The 18,443-nt window shown below is 41.9% G+C and overlaps 1 protein-coding gene across 4 annotated transcripts; it reads left to right on the top strand.

Annotated features, from left to right (window-relative positions):
- The first annotated feature begins 10,412 nt into the window (after positions 1–10,412).
- Positions 10,413–18,041, top strand: klhl22 (kelch-like family member 22). Of its 4 annotated transcripts, none has more exons than XM_051423432.1 (8): positions 10,413–10,700; positions 10,822–11,062; positions 13,574–13,739; positions 13,825–14,136; positions 14,284–14,693; positions 15,469–15,661; positions 15,781–16,014; positions 16,603–18,041. In XM_051423432.1, exons 2-8 carry the CDS (start codon positions 10,833–10,835, stop codon positions 16,939–16,941), a joined length of 1,884 nt encoding a protein of 627 aa, XP_051279392.1. In that variant the 5' UTR covers positions 10,413–10,700; positions 10,822–10,832; the 3' UTR covers positions 16,942–18,041. The 4 variants fall into 4 exon arrangements, with proteins under 4 accessions (XP_051279392.1, XP_051279391.1, XP_051279390.1 ...); XM_051423431.1 differs by having other exon boundaries at positions 10,795–11,062; positions 13,825–14,148; XM_051423429.1 differs by having other exon boundaries at positions 10,414–10,700; positions 13,825–14,148.
- Positions 18,042–18,443: the final 402 nt, after the last annotated feature.

The following is an 18,443-nucleotide window of genomic DNA, read 5'->3' as shown; positions in this document are numbered from 1 at the left end:
GCGTTCTCTGCATGCAGAAGGCACCTTTTGCATAATTGTCCACGTTCATACAAACTAAAAGCATCATCAGGATGAAAACCCTTGTCCAGATCCCTCCGCAGATAACACCTAGAACTATTTTAAACCTGTTTTTTGCACCTCTCGAGCGTGTGCAACAGATTGTTAACTGCTTCTTCACACTGTCCCCACACACTCCTGTTTCAAGTGCAGGCTGTATGAGAGAACAGTAATAGCTGTTTGTCTGAGAGGCAGAACGCTGCAATGACTTGCCACCAACAACAACAGCTCTGTGGGTGTTTACTTGACACAGAGACACGGGTGTCAAGTCACTCAAGACAATTAATCTATGCACATATTTTTCGGGAGAAAGGCAGGAATGCTGACAATGGCTCGGTCAACAGTACGGCAGGACTGGATGTTTTTGCTTCTAATGAGCAACTATTCAATATATTGAGACATGCTGTACCTCCCCCTTGAGCAATCTCCACTTCTGTCACTCAAATCTTGATTCTTTTTCTCTCAGCGAGAAGAAAACATTTCTTAAGAGTCTAAGTCTTAAGTGTCTCGAGTGCTACGACGGCATGAAATTGTGTTTTTGACAGCGTGTCCAGCAGTTCATTTGTGATTGATAAGTGACAAGCTGAAGGACTTTCGGCACAATGGAGTGTGGCCAGAGTAGCTTGTGCAATCTAGAGAGGAAGAATACCTCTTATGGAAAAGGGAACATTTCTGTCACAAGAGCACACAATGTTCAACAGAAAGCAGATGAGTTTTTGTTCCGTCTCAGGTGATAAGAACAGATAACATGTTCCAAACATTTCTGAAAACTTCTCTCTCTGACGCATGAAATATTTGATTGTTCTCTGATCGCTTCTGTTATTCGGTGCACTCTATCGACTGTTTAGACTACCGTCCTGAGTCCATTTACACAATACATAGTGTAACTTGATTCAAACCTGTGTCCATATTTGGATTCAGAAAGAGACTCATATTACATAAGGTATCTGTAAGTGGTTCTTGTGGGAAAATTGTTAATAGTTTTATGTGTCAGTGCCAGTATAAATCAATATAGGGACTGTGCCCCATTAACAAGGAATGGTTCCCCTGCTGTAGCGCCACATATTCTCGCTTAATAGTTTTTGGAGAGCGATTGGTTTCTCCGTATTTTTCTAAGCGCATATCGGCTGTTTTTTGTGTGATTTATTTGTGTTGACAAAAAACTTGCACTTTAACAGACCTTTAATATCCTCCGCTGTGCAGTGTTGCTTCAAAATAGATTCTAACACCAGCCAGCGAAAAAGAAAGAAAGAAATGCTGAGTCTTTGTAACTTCACACTTTGTTCAGTCATGTCTTAAAGCAGGGACAGAAAGAAAGAAAGAAAGAAAGAAAGAAAGAAAGAAAGAAAGAAAAAAGAAAGTAAAAATACAACACAGGAGAAATTCACATTATGTATTATTATGTTTGTGAAATATTTTGTGATTGCAAGAGGACTTTAAATAAAGTAAAAATAATTTATTAAAGCTAAAATGAACACTGCTGTGAGAGGGGGCTTATTGTTGTGTGAAAAGTTAGTCATAGGTTCGTGTTTGAGCTCAGAAACGTGGCAATGATGGAATTAAATCTGCTCTCCCTGAAAATAAATGAGTGCTCATTGGCTGCCAATAAGTTATTGTTATAATGAGTTATGAAGAATGAATAAATACAATTTAAAGGGCCCCTGCAGACATGTGAGTGAGTGAGCACAAACAAAATACATTTTGGGTAGAAGCATGAGTAAAATTTGTTTAATTCTGAACATAGCAAAGGGCTTGTTGTTCATTAAACGTATAATATGTAATTTTCTGTCTCTCACATCAAAACAATAACAAAATACAAAGTGTGATGAGGTTGTGAAGCAGCGTGGGATCATGGGAGTTGTTGTCTTCACCACCATTGCAGTCAGCTTCTCCCAGTTAGGATTCCTTCAGTGTTCATGGTTCAGGAGGTTTCTACCAGGAGCCCAATGATCCACAGAGGTCTCCTCCTCTCCAACACAAACAGACCCGCTGATTAAAACCACTAAACACACTGAATAAAGCATTTCCACCTTAAAAACCACTGCTACTGTAACGTTAGCTCAGCTTGTTTCTCTGATAACTTAAGATCCAGACGTCTGATGACTAAAATCCTTCATCCAGCTCAAATCTAGAGTTAAAAAGCACCAAGATCTAAACAGTGGATGGTAACAATGTGGCTTCAGACTGGATCAACAGTCAATGTGTGACAGCTTCTGACAGACAACCACAACACTGACGACCGGCGAAACGCAGTGTTACCTGAATAAAATGACAGATGTCTCTGAGTTTTAAACATTGTTGGAAACATTTAAATATAATGTAAGAACTCAACTACATATAGAACATATCCTTAGTGTTTATTGACATTTTAATGCAGAAGTGTTACAGATTAGAGCTTTAAAGGGATCCTATTGTGAAGAGTCAGAACCTATAGGGAAGCAGTAACATGAAATAAAATAAGAGGCAGAAGGAACTCAACTCGGAGGGTGAAAATGATGCTCATAAAAACTAGTATTTGGTTACAGCTCAGTGCTGTTATGAAAGACATCTCACTGTAGTGTTCATAAATATGGGCATATAAGGCCAACAACTGTTATGCAACAATAATTAATGTAAATAGGATAGAAAATTAATATTTCCTGAGTTCTTACAGGGAGCGGTAAATTATGAAACAGGCTGCCACGTTTGTATGTAAATTTCTCATGTGTTACTGTAAAATGAGGGCAAGCTCTGTCTGTCGGGGGATTACTGCGTGCCTCTGTTTACAGCTCACCTATGGTGGAAGTATAAAAATATCAGAATGAAAAGATTTACAGTCACTTACCCCGACCTTAATGCCATGGGGATGTTGTTTTGTGCCAACACTGCAGTGCTGGTCACATATTAGCTCACATAAATCCCATATGTCAGGCGGTGATAAGGATCCTTATGCACACATGTATGCATGTATGTGACTGGATGAAGCGGAGAGCAGCATAATTGATGCACTAATTAATCAAAAGCTGCACTCCAGTGATGTTGCAGCTCTCGCACAGGAGTCTGTTTGTGCACTTTGAGGACGGGTGACGCTGACCGAGATGTATGTGAATGTATGTATGATCCGTGTGTTGTATGCAATATGTATTCTGTTTGATGTTGATGATATTAGGTCGTATTTCTCTTTCTCTTTAATTAAACTTTTGATCTGTCTGCTGTAAACTGCAGATTTATGACTTTATGGTGTGAAAAGCTAACAGCTAACAAAATCTAAATATGGCTGAAGGCTAATTCATCCTCACAAAAACATTGATCTAGAGGCTTGATTCTTCCTTGAACACCGTCTGTCACTGCAACCTTAAATCCATTGTGTGCAGGGAGGTCCTCAGTGAGCGAAGCACAGTCTCCCCTGCAGTATTACAGCCCCTTACAAGAACCAAGCTGAAGTGATCCTTGACACCATCACTGCAACACAGTCCTATAAATCCCCCGAGGCTTTAAATAACCCCAGCCAAGAACAAATGCCACAATGCCTCGTACTCGTGGATGACAAACAACCCCCATCAGTTGCACAGATCACATCTGACACAGACGCTCGCCCTCGTGCTCCTCTGTTTAAATGTGACTTTTGGGTGCAGCACATACTGGAGAGTATTACAGAACAATGCAGCTCATACACTGAGTGACAAACCCGGAGAGAATTCAAACCCAATTTCCTTCAACTCTACAGAGTTTTACATCATCTTTCAGCTCGTGGTTTTTAGTATTTCTGGCTGTTTTGGTAGAGTCTCAAAGTTAGCAACTAGTGGGTGAACATGGTGCAGCATTCGGCTACAGAACCGGATGTTTCCCTCAGGAATTATGGCACAAACAATGGAGCTAAAAGGGGAGTTAATGCTGGACTTCCATTCGACAGGTGATGAACAAAACTCCAACTATCTGCGGGATGTGTAGCTGCCTGCTAACAGTCTCGCCACATCAACCTAAAAGACCAGTGTGTAGCTGTGTAGTTGCAGATTGCATCTCCCTTGCTTCACCTCCCCTTCCGAGTGCAAAGGAGAAACTACGGTGGCGGTGTTTAGTTTGTCCACTATGGGATACTGTAGATACATGGCGGTTTAACATGGCGGACTCCATGGGAAGGCGACTAGTGGCGCCTGTAGATAAAAACATCTCATTCTAAGGTAACAAAAACACAACTATTCTTATTTTCATGTGATTATACACTAATGAAAACAGAATTATGAATATTATATTCCCCCCCAGGCCCCGAACCCGGTCCCACGTTCCCAAACTTTGGGACCCCTTTCTATCAAACTGACGACCCCTGTGACATATTTTATGGATATTTCATATGATGTTCAAAACAGTACAATTAACCCAAAGAATGAACACAATAAACAAGTGATTTGAATGAATTTTGAGCAGATTATTTCCTGTTTAAATTCATTGGTTTTGCTTCAGGCCGTTGTTCTATGAAACAATTTACTTTATATTTACTTTTCTTTACAGAAGTTGAACCAAATGCTTGTTTTCCTCCACCTTCCTTAAAATCAAGAAGATCTCAAAACCCCTTATGAAGTTTTGCCGACGCCAGGTTAGATATAATAAATACGTCCGGTTACACTTTAAAAATAAAGCGCAGTTTGGTACAGAAACAAGATGAGCTCTGGAGGTGCTGCAAGCTGGATTTTGGCTACAGCCAGGCTAGCTGTTTCCAGTCTTTATGCTAAGCTAAGCTAACTGGCTGCCAGCTTCACATTTACCACAGACATGAGAGTGGTATAAATCTTTTTATAGGCCTAACTCTCAGCAAACAGAGCAAATAAACATATTTCCTAAAACTATTAATTCCTAATATGTTTTCAGGTCACAACCAAAATGGAAACTTAAGCGTTCTAGTGTCGGACCATAAAGTCTGCCAAGTATGAAATGAAATAAAGCTAAAAAATGAATTGATTTCAATTTTGGTACTTCAAGGATTACATTACGCGTAGTGGAATAAACTGATTTGGAGGAGGGTAAAGAGAAAAGAGCAATAGAGAGAGAGATAGACTTCAGGAAAGGTCTGAGATTGGGGTTTATTAAAACACAATTGCATTAGTGGATCGAAAGGTAGAATCAATCCTGTGTGCATTAGACCTGCTGACTCTCCTCCGGTTATTCATATAAATGTTCTGCATGACCCTTCCTGCTTTCTGAAGCCACATAAGTATTGTACTCGGCTGCAGTCACATCTGTGTGCGGCACAGACAATTCTTCCTCGCTACCTCAGCGTCGGCGTATGATTCAGAATTTACACTAACGTTGTCACAGCGAATAAGACGGTGGATCTCACACCCCAAAATAGCCCTCATCCCGATAGCGAGAGAGGTGAAAACTAAATTCAGAGGCGGCGATGGAGGGAGGACAGCAAGTTGCTATTGATCCACAGAAGCCTTGTTCAATATGAGTCCAGATCTGTGGACACATGGGAGATATGACCACACCGCCCACTCAGGTTTCTGTGCCACTGTTTAGCTTTATTACAGTTAAATCTGCCCCACCATCGGTCCCACTGGCCTCCCTGGAAGTGTTGGAGAGGGTGGCAGTTACCATGGGTTACTAGAAATCTCACAGAAAATGCATACTGAGATGCGTAATGTAAATTAATAATTTGATGTCAGTGTAAAAAGGAATTTCCATCGCTGCTGATATTCCTTTAGCAGCATGGGCAAACCGTACATGACGCAGAGCGAAACCTCTGAGAGCAGCTGTCAAAGCAGAGTCCAGCCGAGCTATCTGGTGCGATCAAGTCTCCGCTTGCTCTCTTGTATAATACTTTCCACTGGGAAATGCCAGCTTCCTGCCACGTGTGGCCCATGCAAGAAAAAGGAAGTGATTATCCACCCTGTGTCTTCCTCTACAAGTTGTTGTCCGGCCTTTGTTTTTTTTTGCACCTTCTTAATGATCAGCGATGGCGAGCGATGAGGGACGACAGGACGAAACTTGTTGAAATTGGGTGATTTCACTTCATGTTTTTACTCTTTATACCGACGCCGCCTGACAAGCCCTGCTTCCTGTAGGCCAGCTACATGCTGTGGGGACGCTTGAATATTTCAGTAACATTGGTTTGTTTTTCTCCAAGTCCCCAGTGAGGCAGGGAAATCTCCCAGCTTTTTCCCAAACCATTGACCCTGACCTCGGTGAGAGATGAGGAAGAAAGAGACATCACTTTAGCTGACTGGGGAATTGCCCTTATGGTCAAACAATAAATGTCAATATTTTCCCAGCATGTCATTTTAATTATCCTGATTCCTTTTTCACGCTGCTGTGTTTTATTGCAGTTTCTCACAATATGAATCATAATCACAATAAAACATACTGAGGCAGATCTGTCCAAATCTCCCTCCCTCCTTCTGTTTATCATTTGAGGGAAATTATGTATCACCCAGCGGCTGCCAAACTAAAGCAGGCTGCAGCAAACAGCAGCGCTGGAAGTTGTTGTGTTACAGGATTTTGGTCCAGAGGAAAATTAATTGCTCCCCACGCAATCACGAGCAGCCCCAGTAAAATTGCACCGGCGGGGCCGCACCTCGGTCGCTTTACAGCCATCCACTCAAAATATGAATCACAGAGCAGAAAGTGTGTATAACACAGTAGACAGAGATTATTTCACACTGCTGCCTTTAGAAACTGTCCAAATCTGAATTTTGACACACACTCTGACTCTTCCTGTCTCCACACGAAAATCTCAATTAAAGGTGCCATATATACTCTGAAGCAATTATAAATATTATTTTTATTCATTCACGTTCGCACACTGATTAATATTTCTTACTTTACTTTTTATTTTTATTGTGCTTTTATCTGGCTATTGCTAAGTTAGCAAGTTAGCTGTTAATGTAACAAAATACAACTTCCCCAGCTAACGTGATCTGAACAGTGTTGATTATAGCCAACAATCAATGATGTAGCGGTACAGAGCTAACGTTCGGCAGGCGTTGTCTTTATTACGTTATTCTAAATATGATGGTAATTTATTTTCACTTTTGGCCAAAATACTGAAGATAGAAAGAAAGACTGTCAATAGGATGAGAATAATCTAGATCTAGTCAAGAGAGCGAGTAACAATGACGCTACAGGTTTTGCTTAGGTTAAGTTTTTACTGTGCCAGTTAAATCTCCTGCGTTACTAAAGATGGCAGGTAGTTGGCATGGAAACCATCTTAGATGGTGTGCAGGCAGAATGAACGGCACCACTGGAGCTCCGCTGTCCCAAACTAATCAGTTCTATTGTCCTCTGGTCTGTCAGTGATAGTAGCTGGTGCATTCATGTTTTTATTCCAGTAACCTGCTGAACGTAGTATTGCTTATTAGAGCCTATTGTGCCCACAATAATGCACATACACCAACTCTCCTCCTCGTAGCATGGCCGTCTATACGGCAACCGTGATCTATTGGGATGAAGGTTAAGTGAGTTGTGTAACAGGGACGTTCACAAAAGCTCAGTGTCATAGATTATTTAATGTCTCTGTAACCGCTGCAGCCAACATCCCTTTTTTAAAGTCTTTTTTTTTGTATAGATTGACAGTTAATTCTGTAAATGCAGCCCACTTTGTTTTCATTTCTTTGTCAGTTCTTCCTCCAGTCTGTGGCGCGCCTTCTGCACAGCCTTTTCCTGATGAGAGGAGACGGCCCACTGCTAATGTACTGGAATGCTCTACTCTGAATAATGGCAAAACCAGTCTCTGTGAAGGTCCAACAAAAACAAAAAAAACATGCTTTCAGTCTTGGACACTCACACAATCACAAAGTAACACAACTGTATTACTTATTGTGTGTCTGTGATTATGCAAAACTAATCAGCGAGAATGTGTGAAAATGATTTTAGATTCATGTTGAACAATTGAAAGGTGAAGTGTGCATCTGTCTGTGATATTCACTGTTTGGATGGTTTGACACCTTATGATGAATAATTTCACAGTAAAACTAAAGTAATCAAGATTTATCTTTCTGGTAAACCACTAATCCACATGTGAGCATCTTAAAATAGAATAAAGCTACCTTTATTATCTGTATACATACACTCTACACACAATACTGGGTCCACAATATGATTTTTTGTAATAAAATGAGATTGAAGACAAATTATGACTGAAAAAGATTTGTTTATTTCTTAGATAAAAATCTACAAAATATATTTTCTCTTAAATTTTCATATTATAGAATAAGTTTTCTATTTCTGAGGTAACTGTGCAATCAACTGTCACTTAAAGTGGCCAGGAACGCAATTAGGTGTAACTTTAAGCATTAATATAACATAATATAAATATAGTGAGTTATATACAAATTCCTGTACAGTTCTTATGAACAGATAAATTAGAGACTAAAACAGTTTTTGTATCAGGCCGTAAACATGTTTATTTCTGCTGTAAAGTTGAATTAAAGCATTTTAATATGGGGCCTTATGGAGGTTGACTCACTGCTGGAGCCAGCCTCTAGTGGCCGTTAGAGGAACTGCAGGTTTTGGTTACTTCGATGTTGGATTCATTTGCAGCCACAGAGGTTGCTGCTTGTTACTGACATGCTGTTTCTTCACATATTTGTATCGTGATTTAACTGTCTCACCGTATATATCTTTACTTTCTTATCTGTGACTGATGATTGATATACTTTCTGGTTCACTCTAGTATTGCTGTCAAATGTTGTAATGGGGCTGCAACTAATCATTTTTTTCATTTTCATTCATTATTAATTTGCTTAGGAGCTTTCTCAATTAACCATTTAATCGTTTGGGCTAAAAAAATTTCAGAAAATAGTGTTTCCTAAAGCTTTTTCTTTAGATATTTTATATGTTTTTTAGATATTTTTAGTTTCAGATTATTTTCCTGCTGAATGATTAATTGTTTCAGTCGGTCAGAGACTTGATATGACTACGTTGGTGGTAATAAGTCTGTGTGTATGTTAGCTGTTCAGTTGCTGTAGGCTCCATTAATGGCGGGGACGATAGTAAGGTACCTGTCTTCAGCCACATGACGGATACAGCCAGTGTGTCAGTGGGAAAAAAAGTTATTGCTGTTTAAAAAGGGCATTTCTGCACCCAAGACAAAAAGCCAGGGGAGCCGTCCCCCCCTTCGGTCCCTCCCCTGTGCAGCCCCACTGCATTCAGACTGGAAAATAAATCAAGTGATGGATTATTCAAACAGTGTTTTTGCGAGTGGAAAAATCTCTACTCTTCGTGTCAGGAAATGATATATGCAAATTGAAACCTCGGCAGAAGATGAATGAGATTGTAAAAATCTGAGCAATATGGAAGCTTCAATTTTTATAAAAAAAAGAGCATCGTGACTGGCTGCCTTAGAAAATCTATCTGGCAGCTCATGCAGTTATCAAACAGTGGAAAATCAATCTGGAAGGCATTTGATCAGATGGAGGCCAAATATTGGAGAGGCGAAAATGATAAATACAACAAACAGTCGGCAGGAAGATATAAAAAATATATATTTTAGACTTTTTTTTAGACTTTGCACATCAAAGGTTTTCCTTTTCTCATCGTGTTAGTATTTGATTTTATCGTGTTACGTGAATGTATTATTTAGAAACAAAGATATATTGTTTATTTCTTCTTTAAATTAACTTTTGATAAAAGTGTTTCCACTGCCATTTTGTGTTTTGGAATTGGTGAAGTGTGCCAGAAAGTAAAGGAAGAAATCACTAATACTATATCTGAGTGCTATATTGAATATATTTAAGTAACTGCAGTAAAAGTCGGCATATAAAGGCAAAGAAAGCCCCTTTTTAAATGTTACTTATGTGATAATATTAGTGCATTATTTCAGGTGGTCCATAGTCTAACTACTGTAACTACAGTCTGTGTAATAACTAGTAACTACAGCCATTTAAAAAATACAATTAAGCCAAAAATGTACATTATTTTACCCTGAAATGCAGTGGATTGGAGGTGTAAAGTTATAGAAATAGCCTACTTAAGTAAAGATCCTGTACCTCTACTTAAGTACGGTACAGATTAATGTATTTGGGCCTACTGTGACCTCTGATGTTGGTCTATTCCACAGCAGACACACGCAGCCCCTTTAGATATTTAAGCAAGAAACAGCATCCTCTTGTGTTTAACAGACAGAGTCACAGCAGCTGCACATTTATTTACCTAAAGAGGAATTTAATCAATATAAATAATAAGACACTAAAACAAGGGATAAAAACAACATAACAATACACATTATAAATTTAATTTAAAGAGACAAACTGGATCTGTCTCATTTATGTCCCTGCGTTGTGGCAGAACGCCCTCTGATTGGCTCTCTCCTAGAAAATGGGCGGGACAATGCGACAGCGACGACCAATGGGCTTCGAGCTCAGCGCCTGACACCAAAAAGTAAACAGACTTGTTTTTGATGTGTCAAAAAATCAGACGACTGAAACTAGCTTAGCCACCGCGCACAGGTCTTACTTTCCCTCTTTCACCGCAGCAGTCAGTGTATGAGACGGAGCTGCTTCTGTACGAACACGAAGATATTGTCGCGCAGTCGGTTTTACGTCGGTTATTTAAAGTGTCTTAGCTTGGTTTTTTTGTTTTTATTATTGTGCATTAGCTGACGGGGTTAGCAACGCAGAGGCTCGACGGTAGCATGTAAACTGTGTACTTTCACTTCTTCCAACATGTCGGTAGGTTAAACTACGGCCTGAATCGTGTGTATGCACAGATCTGCAACGTTACACTGACACTGACATTCAACCGCCACCTCCTTTACCCCGCTAGCTGCTCCCTCTATATTTATCTCTCCAGGTTTAGGAGCGATGAAGCCTGAACACCAGAGTCCTGCCATGGCCGAGGATGGAGACGTGAGTCCAGCGGGGGGCCGCCGGGGCCGACACACCTACAGAAGTTCTGCCCATTTCCGGAGCCTGCTGGACGGCCTGCTGTCTCTCAGACAAGGGGGCATCCTGTTCGATGTGGAGCTGCTGGTGGAGGGTCGACCCATCCAAGCCCACCGTATACTGCTGGCAGCCTCTTGTGATTATTTTAGGTAAAAAAAAACAACAACAAACCCCCCAACTTGTTGCTCTCACTTCCTTTATTATTCCACCTTTATGTGTGCCACAGCATCAATGATATGTGGTACACATCATGATACAGGGGGGTTACTGTTATAGACGGTGTGTTATATTGCTGTTTGTAAAATCTAATCTTTGGAAAACCGTCATAGTTTAAAGAACAAACCAACAAATACATAAAACTTTTATGCAATCAGAGGAGTCCCTGTAACGTGGGTTCAAACACAAACTGGATCAATTGTTTCCTTCCTGATACCTGAACTCTGTGTGTCGGGGGGTTACTGAGTCCTGATCCGATACATACCGATCGATCAGCTATAACATTATGATCACCTGGGCAACCTGGAGCTCATAATGTTCTGACGTCTTTCTATCAGAACCAGCGTTAACTGTTTCAGCAGTTTGAGCTACAGGAACGTTGGCTGGCCCCCGCGTGGTCCGATCCATCACCCTGTCTCCGGTTCTGTTCCTTCCTTGGACCACTTCTGATCGGTACTGACCTCTGCCGATCGGGAACACCCCACGAGAGCTGCAGGAGTCGTCCATCACAATGTGGCTCAGATCCTCACGCTGCACATTTTTCCTGCTTCTAACACTCTGAGGACCAAATGTTCACCTGCTGCCTGATATAGAACTTAAATACGTTATAAAGTTAGTCACCACTTTCCCAACCCCCCAACGTAAACAAACACACCCGAAAAGTGAGAGAGAGAAAGAGAGAGGTAGGGCTGACCATGACTTTATTAAAGTATATCAGTATAACTTTCGGACTTTGGAGGGCCAACTTAAACAATTTAAATCCCATTAACACTCACAGGGAGACTGAAGATCATTACAACAAACATTTTACCAAGATTTATGTTTAATAACTTTATATATTTAAAGAAATCTTTAACCAATGGGAGACGAGTTAGCTCTTCCAAATGTAATCAGTTATTACTCTGCTACTTTAACAACAGGTTGTGCTACTCAAGTGTATTTATATGTTATTAAACCTGTATAGAAAGCAGTTATGTTATTTAGTCTTTATTTAAAAAGAACCAACCACATTAATATTTACAGAATCAGAACAGAACAAACACCAGACAGTAAAAACATTCTTGTACATCACAACACCATTTAAAGTCACTGCTAATTGTTTTTGCACTACAGGAAGAACAATGGACGCGTGTGCAGTTTGGACCTGAACTTAAAAACAAATACAGGCAGCAGATGATCATATGGAAACAGTTGACTGTGACCAAATACCCAGAGGCCTCCAGGCTGCTAAACGTATCTCCAGTTCGAACCGGTTTTGTTTAATTCCACGTACAATAGCTCCAACTCTAATCAGTGAGTGCAGGTGTCACAAGACAGAGCCAAGGTTTGGTGCAGAGTCCAGTTGAAACAAAGTGTTTCCCTCTTGTATGTGACTCACTGCAGCTTATCAGCATTCTCTCTTCTTATGATCAGCAGGTTTTTAGCTGTTTGTGTTTACTCGTCTGCTTCCATTATGATGCAAGCTTTAAGTCGGTCACAGAGACGGATGTTTAGACTCTGTATATGACGCAGAGGAGCGATACAAGATAGACGCATTGAATGTGAAGTCAAACACTAAAAGAGAAGTGTATCACTTTGTACTTTATATTGATTAGTAGCTTAGTGCAAGGGGGTGGAAGTGCCAGTAACCCAGAGCCCTACTTTTGGTAGGTCGCCCTGTAATCCCATTACAATGCTAAAAGTAGGTAAAGATAAGGCATTAACATCCCTTTTACAGAAAAGCTTTTACTGTATGCGGTCGGATGTGCTTTGTAACAACAGTACAACAAAGTATGTTCAACAAAGATTACATATGGAGGTTTTCTCAGCTTAACGACAGCGTTTTACTTTGGGTGTTTTATCTTTAATGGACACTTCTTAGTAGAAATCTGCAGAGAAAGAGAGGCGGATATTGTGCAAGAGCGATATCACACAGTGGTATTTGTGGCTGCATGGTATACATCATATCCTCCCAGGCCCACCAGGTCACCCCAATATGAACCCAGGGCAATTCGACGAAACCTGATCGATGCATCAAATAATTCTTAGAAAACTCTGCTGCGTACCTGTTTAAACACTTCCTGGACTAACAGCCAGCCACCAGGGTTTATCAAGATGTTGGTTTCACTTTTGAGGAGTTGGCAAATCGCTGCACGCACAGCCTGCACCAGCAGCCTGTGCAGAACACTTCCTGAGTAGAGGAGTAACATACGACAGAGAGCAGGCGGGCAAAATCAACATTTTTAGGCCAAGTGATGTTGAGCAAGAAGAAATCCTATGCAAAGAGAGAGAGACTGTTTATTTAAAGCTTTAATCTGTAACATTTCTGCATTAAAATGTCTATAAACTCTATGTTCTATATGTAGCTGAGTTGTGTACTTACATTATCTCAAATGTTTCCAACAATGTTCAAACTCAGAGAATCGTGAGCTCAACATTGATCAAGTGTGACTGCTCTCCACTAGGGGGATGTTTGCTGGAGGCCTTCGGGAGACGCAGCAAAAGGAGATCCCAATTCATGGAGTTTCCTACATGGCCATGAAGAAAATACTCGACTACATCTACACAGCAGAGATCGAGTTAGACCTGGAGTGTGTGCAGGAAGTCCTGATAGCTGCCACGCTAGTACAGGTTAGCCCTTTGTTGTTGTTTAGCAGATGACGTCGTTCATTGTTCGGTTCCTTTCAGATAATTAATGTCTCTTTGTGTGTTAAAGCTTGAGATTGTCATCAGCTTCTGCTGCGACTTCCTTTTCTCCTGGCTGGACGAGAGCAACGTTCTGGAGGTGCATCACCTCGCTGACGTCTACGGACTGCAGCAGCTCAACACCAGGATCCACTCCTACATCCTCAGGAACATCCAGACGTTGTCTCTGACCGACGTGTACCGACAGCTCCCCCAAGATGAAGTGTTCAAAGCGCTGAGCAGCGACGAGCTCCAGGTGAGCAGCGAGAACGAGGTGTACGAGGCGGCTCTTCACTACCACTACAGCCCGGAGCAGGTGGAAACTGACCAGGTGTACTTGCAGGTCAGTCCAAAGGTGTGTCTCCAGTTTTATACTCTCCCTCAGATACACACTGTACACTGAGTAAGAAAGGAATTATTGATTATATACCGGCTCAGTTTGCCTCACTTTATCTGCCTGAACTCATGTTTGTGTGTTTTTGGCCCGAAGGACAATCTGAAGATGCTCGATGCTGTGCGTTTCTGTCTGATTGAGAAACAAGTGCTGCAGAGGCTGTTCGGCAGACTGAGCCAGTGTCCGCTGAAGGACTCTGTGTCGGCCGCGCTGCGCTACCACGAGCAGGAGATCTGGCAGCCCGTCCTGCAGAGCCCCCTCACCCAGCCACGCTCCACCTTCCACTGTATCCTGGGCTTCGGGGGGATGTTCACCGCCAACTCCCTCTCGGCCAGCGAGCATTTGTTTCAGGTCTTCCACCCGAGCTGGGGGGAGTGGAGGACTCTCACTGCGGCTCACGCCCCCCGGATGTCCAACCAGGGCATCGCTGTGCTCAACAACTTTATTTATCTGATTGGAGGAGACAAGAACACCAGTGGGTTTCGTGCAGAGACCCGCTGCTGGAGGTGAGACTTTTCTCAATGAACTGTTTAAGGTTCATTAAAATATAAAAATCAATCAGCAACTATTTTGATAAAAGCATAAATTAGTTTTTTGTCACTTTTCAAGCAAAGATGCAAAAAACGTGGCTGCTTCGCTGATTTTCTTTACTTTTAATGATAGTAAACTAAACATCTTATACATTAAATATAATAATATATTAAACATTTTAAGGATTCCTTAAATTTGTCTCTAATTCTAAGAATCCCACCAACCCGCCAGCACATTTAAAACACTTGTTTTCTTTAAAAGGTTGCAAAATTACACAAATTATTATAGCCAGAAGCTGTTGGGTCTCTGTCAGTAACTTCTATACCTGCGTTATATGAAAACTGTCCTAAGATAACTTCTGATATATATATATATATATATATATATATATATAATTTAATTACATTAAAAACTGAAATAATTTCAAATTTCTTTGAGTAAAAAACAAACAAATCTGAAAACTGTGATAATTTATCAAAATCACTTTATTCCACGTCTCATTTATAATAACCAGAGGTCTCGTTTTTGAACGTTTTTTTGAGATAAATATGTGTTGATCAGACTTTAACAGCTACACATTGAAACTAATACGGAGTTTCCTTCATATCCTGATCACTTTATTGCCTGAGTGGACATAAAATACGTGTCCAGTTGTGCTGAAAGCTGCAGAATCCTGCAAAAGTTGAGTCACTTTGAGCTCGTCACACAGATCTTCTTCCTGCTGAGTCATACTTTTCCCATCTTTCCCAGATACGACCCTCGCCACAACAGCTGGTGCGACATCCAGCCTCTGCAGCAGCAGCACGCCGACCACTGCGTCTGCGTGCTGGACGGCCATATTTACGCCATCGGAGGGCGGGACTACTGCAGCGAGCTGGACGTGGTGGAGCGCTACGACCCGCGCACCAACATGTGGGAATTCGTGTCGCCCCTGAAGAGAGAGGTATGACAACTGTAATACCGCTACCCTCCACACGATGGTGCCACATACTCACCTGTGGCGGTTTCCTGTGAGACACCAGCCTCCTTTAATGCTCCTGTAACACGGGTCTGTCCCTCCAGGTCTACGCCCACGCCGGAGCAGTGCTGGATGGGAAAATGTATGTCACATGCGGGCGCAGAGGAATGGCATACCTCAAAGAGACCTACTGTTACGACCCCGTGGCCAATCACTGGACAGCGTGCGCCGAGGGGCCGGTGGAGCGGGCGTGGCACGGCATGGCGGCCGTCAACGGACGCCTTTATGTAATTGGTGGAAGCAACGACGAGTGTCAATACCGGCGTGATGTCCTGAAGGTAAGGTCATAGGTCATCAGCTGAGTTCTGTGTGTTTAGGTATTTTGTGATAATATGGAATTATGGGTTAATGGTGAGTTCAGAACAGAGCGTACAATACAAACACATGGACTCACAGTCTCCAAAGCTTCCTCTGGTTGTGTTGGTAAATGTAAAACACAATATCATTTCAGTCTGTTTTTATTTTTATTGCAGTGAACTGAAATGTTTTTCTACAGCTGGTTTTAGGTTTTAGTAACAACCTCGCTCATCAGTGGAGTGAAGGCAGTGTTTACTCCAGTAAACAAGAGTCTCTTCTTTCTTTTCTTCCATGTTTATTTCTGATATATTTCTGTTTTCGATTTCCCGCCATTCCTCAAATGTAAATTAGGTCATATTTTATATTGTTATTATCTATTGCAGTCATCATTTCTGACATAGCGACATATTTTTATGTTCTAAACGGAACAATGAACCCAAACAGTGAACAGCAGGAAGTTTGTGTAAAACCAGAGATTTGGATGAATTTGGAGCAGATTATTTCCTGTTTAGGGAACTTTTTTTTTTTACAGTTTTATGCAATTAATTTCCTGTTGTTATGTTTTTTAGGTGGCGTGCTTCGACCCTGAAGCCAACTCTTGGTCTTTAATGACCCCCCTCCCCGCTGGACACGGAGAACCCGGCGTTGCGGTGCTTGACAGTCACATCTACATCCTGGGAGGGCGCTCTCACGACAAAGGCAACAGGATGAAATACGTCCACGTGTACAACACCGACACGGACGAGTGGGAGAGCGATAAGGACTTTAAGGAGCGCGTCTCCGGGCTGGCGGCCTGCGTGGCGCTCATGCCCCCCGCCGTGATCTCCCAGGCCAGGAGCTGGGAGCAGCGCACCAAGGCCTCCTGGCAGGACGTGGACATGGACGACTCGGAGTCGAGCGACGACTGAAGCGGCCTCGCTGAACTGAACGTCTGAGCGCTGGAGGCTCGTGCACTTTCCGTACGCTGCATGTTGACTTTTAGGTACGTTGGGGAGGAGTGTTGTGGTGGCAGCATCGTGTCCTCTCATGCACGTTGCCCACTTTGAGTGCCTCTGAACCAAAGTGTCATTCAGGAACTGCTTCCTTTTAAAATAATCTCTTTAGACCATCACGCTCCGCCTATGAACCCCCCCGCCTGCTCAGATACTAATGCTACTGTCTGCCGCTAACCCGTCATCACTTCCTGTCCCTGTACCTGCCTCTGCACTGTTGATCACAGAGGAGTGGAGACTACTGGCTATGCAATAATATGGATGATAATATGGGGTTGTAGGTTTGTGTGGGATCTTCTGAACGGGGTTTATGTGTTGGAGATTTACAGGCAGTAAGCTAAATTAAAACTTTTTCTGTTATTAATTCACGTCTCATCTCCACCCTAGCAGCTGCTGATAAAGCTGGGAATTATAATGGAGTGGTGTCCGCGTCCGAACTACTGAGTGATCATTAAGTTGTTGAACGTTGTGCCTTGTTTTTGGTGATATTTGTGGTATTTTCCTGTATCCGGTGGAGCCTGTGGAAGGAGACGAGCCTTCGGTGTTGTGCCTCTGATATCACGCTCTGTCTGGGGAGACTCTTATTGGACTGGTTTGTGTTCGTACGGGAACGACGAGGCACTGGTGCTACAGGTTGTCGCAGTACGTTGCCACGTCCTGATCTTATTTCTGTCCTTTCACACTGTATAATTTATTCAATCTCAATCCAAAGAGCACAATGAAGGGTCCTTTGAGAATCAGCCGGGTTGAGCTGTGCTCCGTGCTCCTGCTTCAGTTCTCCGTGTAATGTAGGCGTCTAAGAGTCCCTCCACTGTGTGTCCTCGGTCTCTCCGTCAGTGGACTCCTCCAGGAACAAAGTCTGGTTCTAAATGTACTTTTCTTTTTTCATATAATGAGAGTTTATGTCTTAAGAAGAACAAAAAAAAAATGCACTGTACTAGAACACACTGTTACACAACATATGCAAATTTAGTATCCTGTTCATTTTGAAATTTAATAAAAGTGGTAATATATTGCCTGTGTGTGTGTGTGTGTGTGTGTGTGTTAGTAGGGGTCTAGGCCCAGATACAGCAGTGAATTATGGTCCACATGTGGGCCAGATCTGGTAGCTACACCTGGTCCAAGACAGAGCGGGCCCCTCCCGTGTGTCGGAGCCGGTTCCAGGAGTCCGCTTCAACTAAACTTCGACGTTCACACCGACAATCCAACAATCGCTCCTCCTCTCTTCCATGTGTGCTAATGTGAACACAAACAGTTCAATCAGTGCGTTTAACATCAGGTTGTAAATCATAACAATAAATAATGTATATGGGGGGAAATGGAAATAGTAATCTAAGTACATGCTCACTGTATTCTTTGCTACATTAACAAATAAACAATAATTTAAAAATAAATATCAATTGTATTGTAACACACCT

This window comes from Dicentrarchus labrax, unplaced genomic scaffold (assembly GCF_905237075.1).
Source record: "Dicentrarchus labrax unplaced genomic scaffold, dlabrax2021, whole genome shotgun sequence".
Lineage (NCBI taxonomy): Eukaryota > Metazoa > Chordata > Actinopteri > Moronidae > Dicentrarchus > Dicentrarchus labrax.
This window is presented reverse-complemented; position numbering and strand designations above follow the sequence as displayed.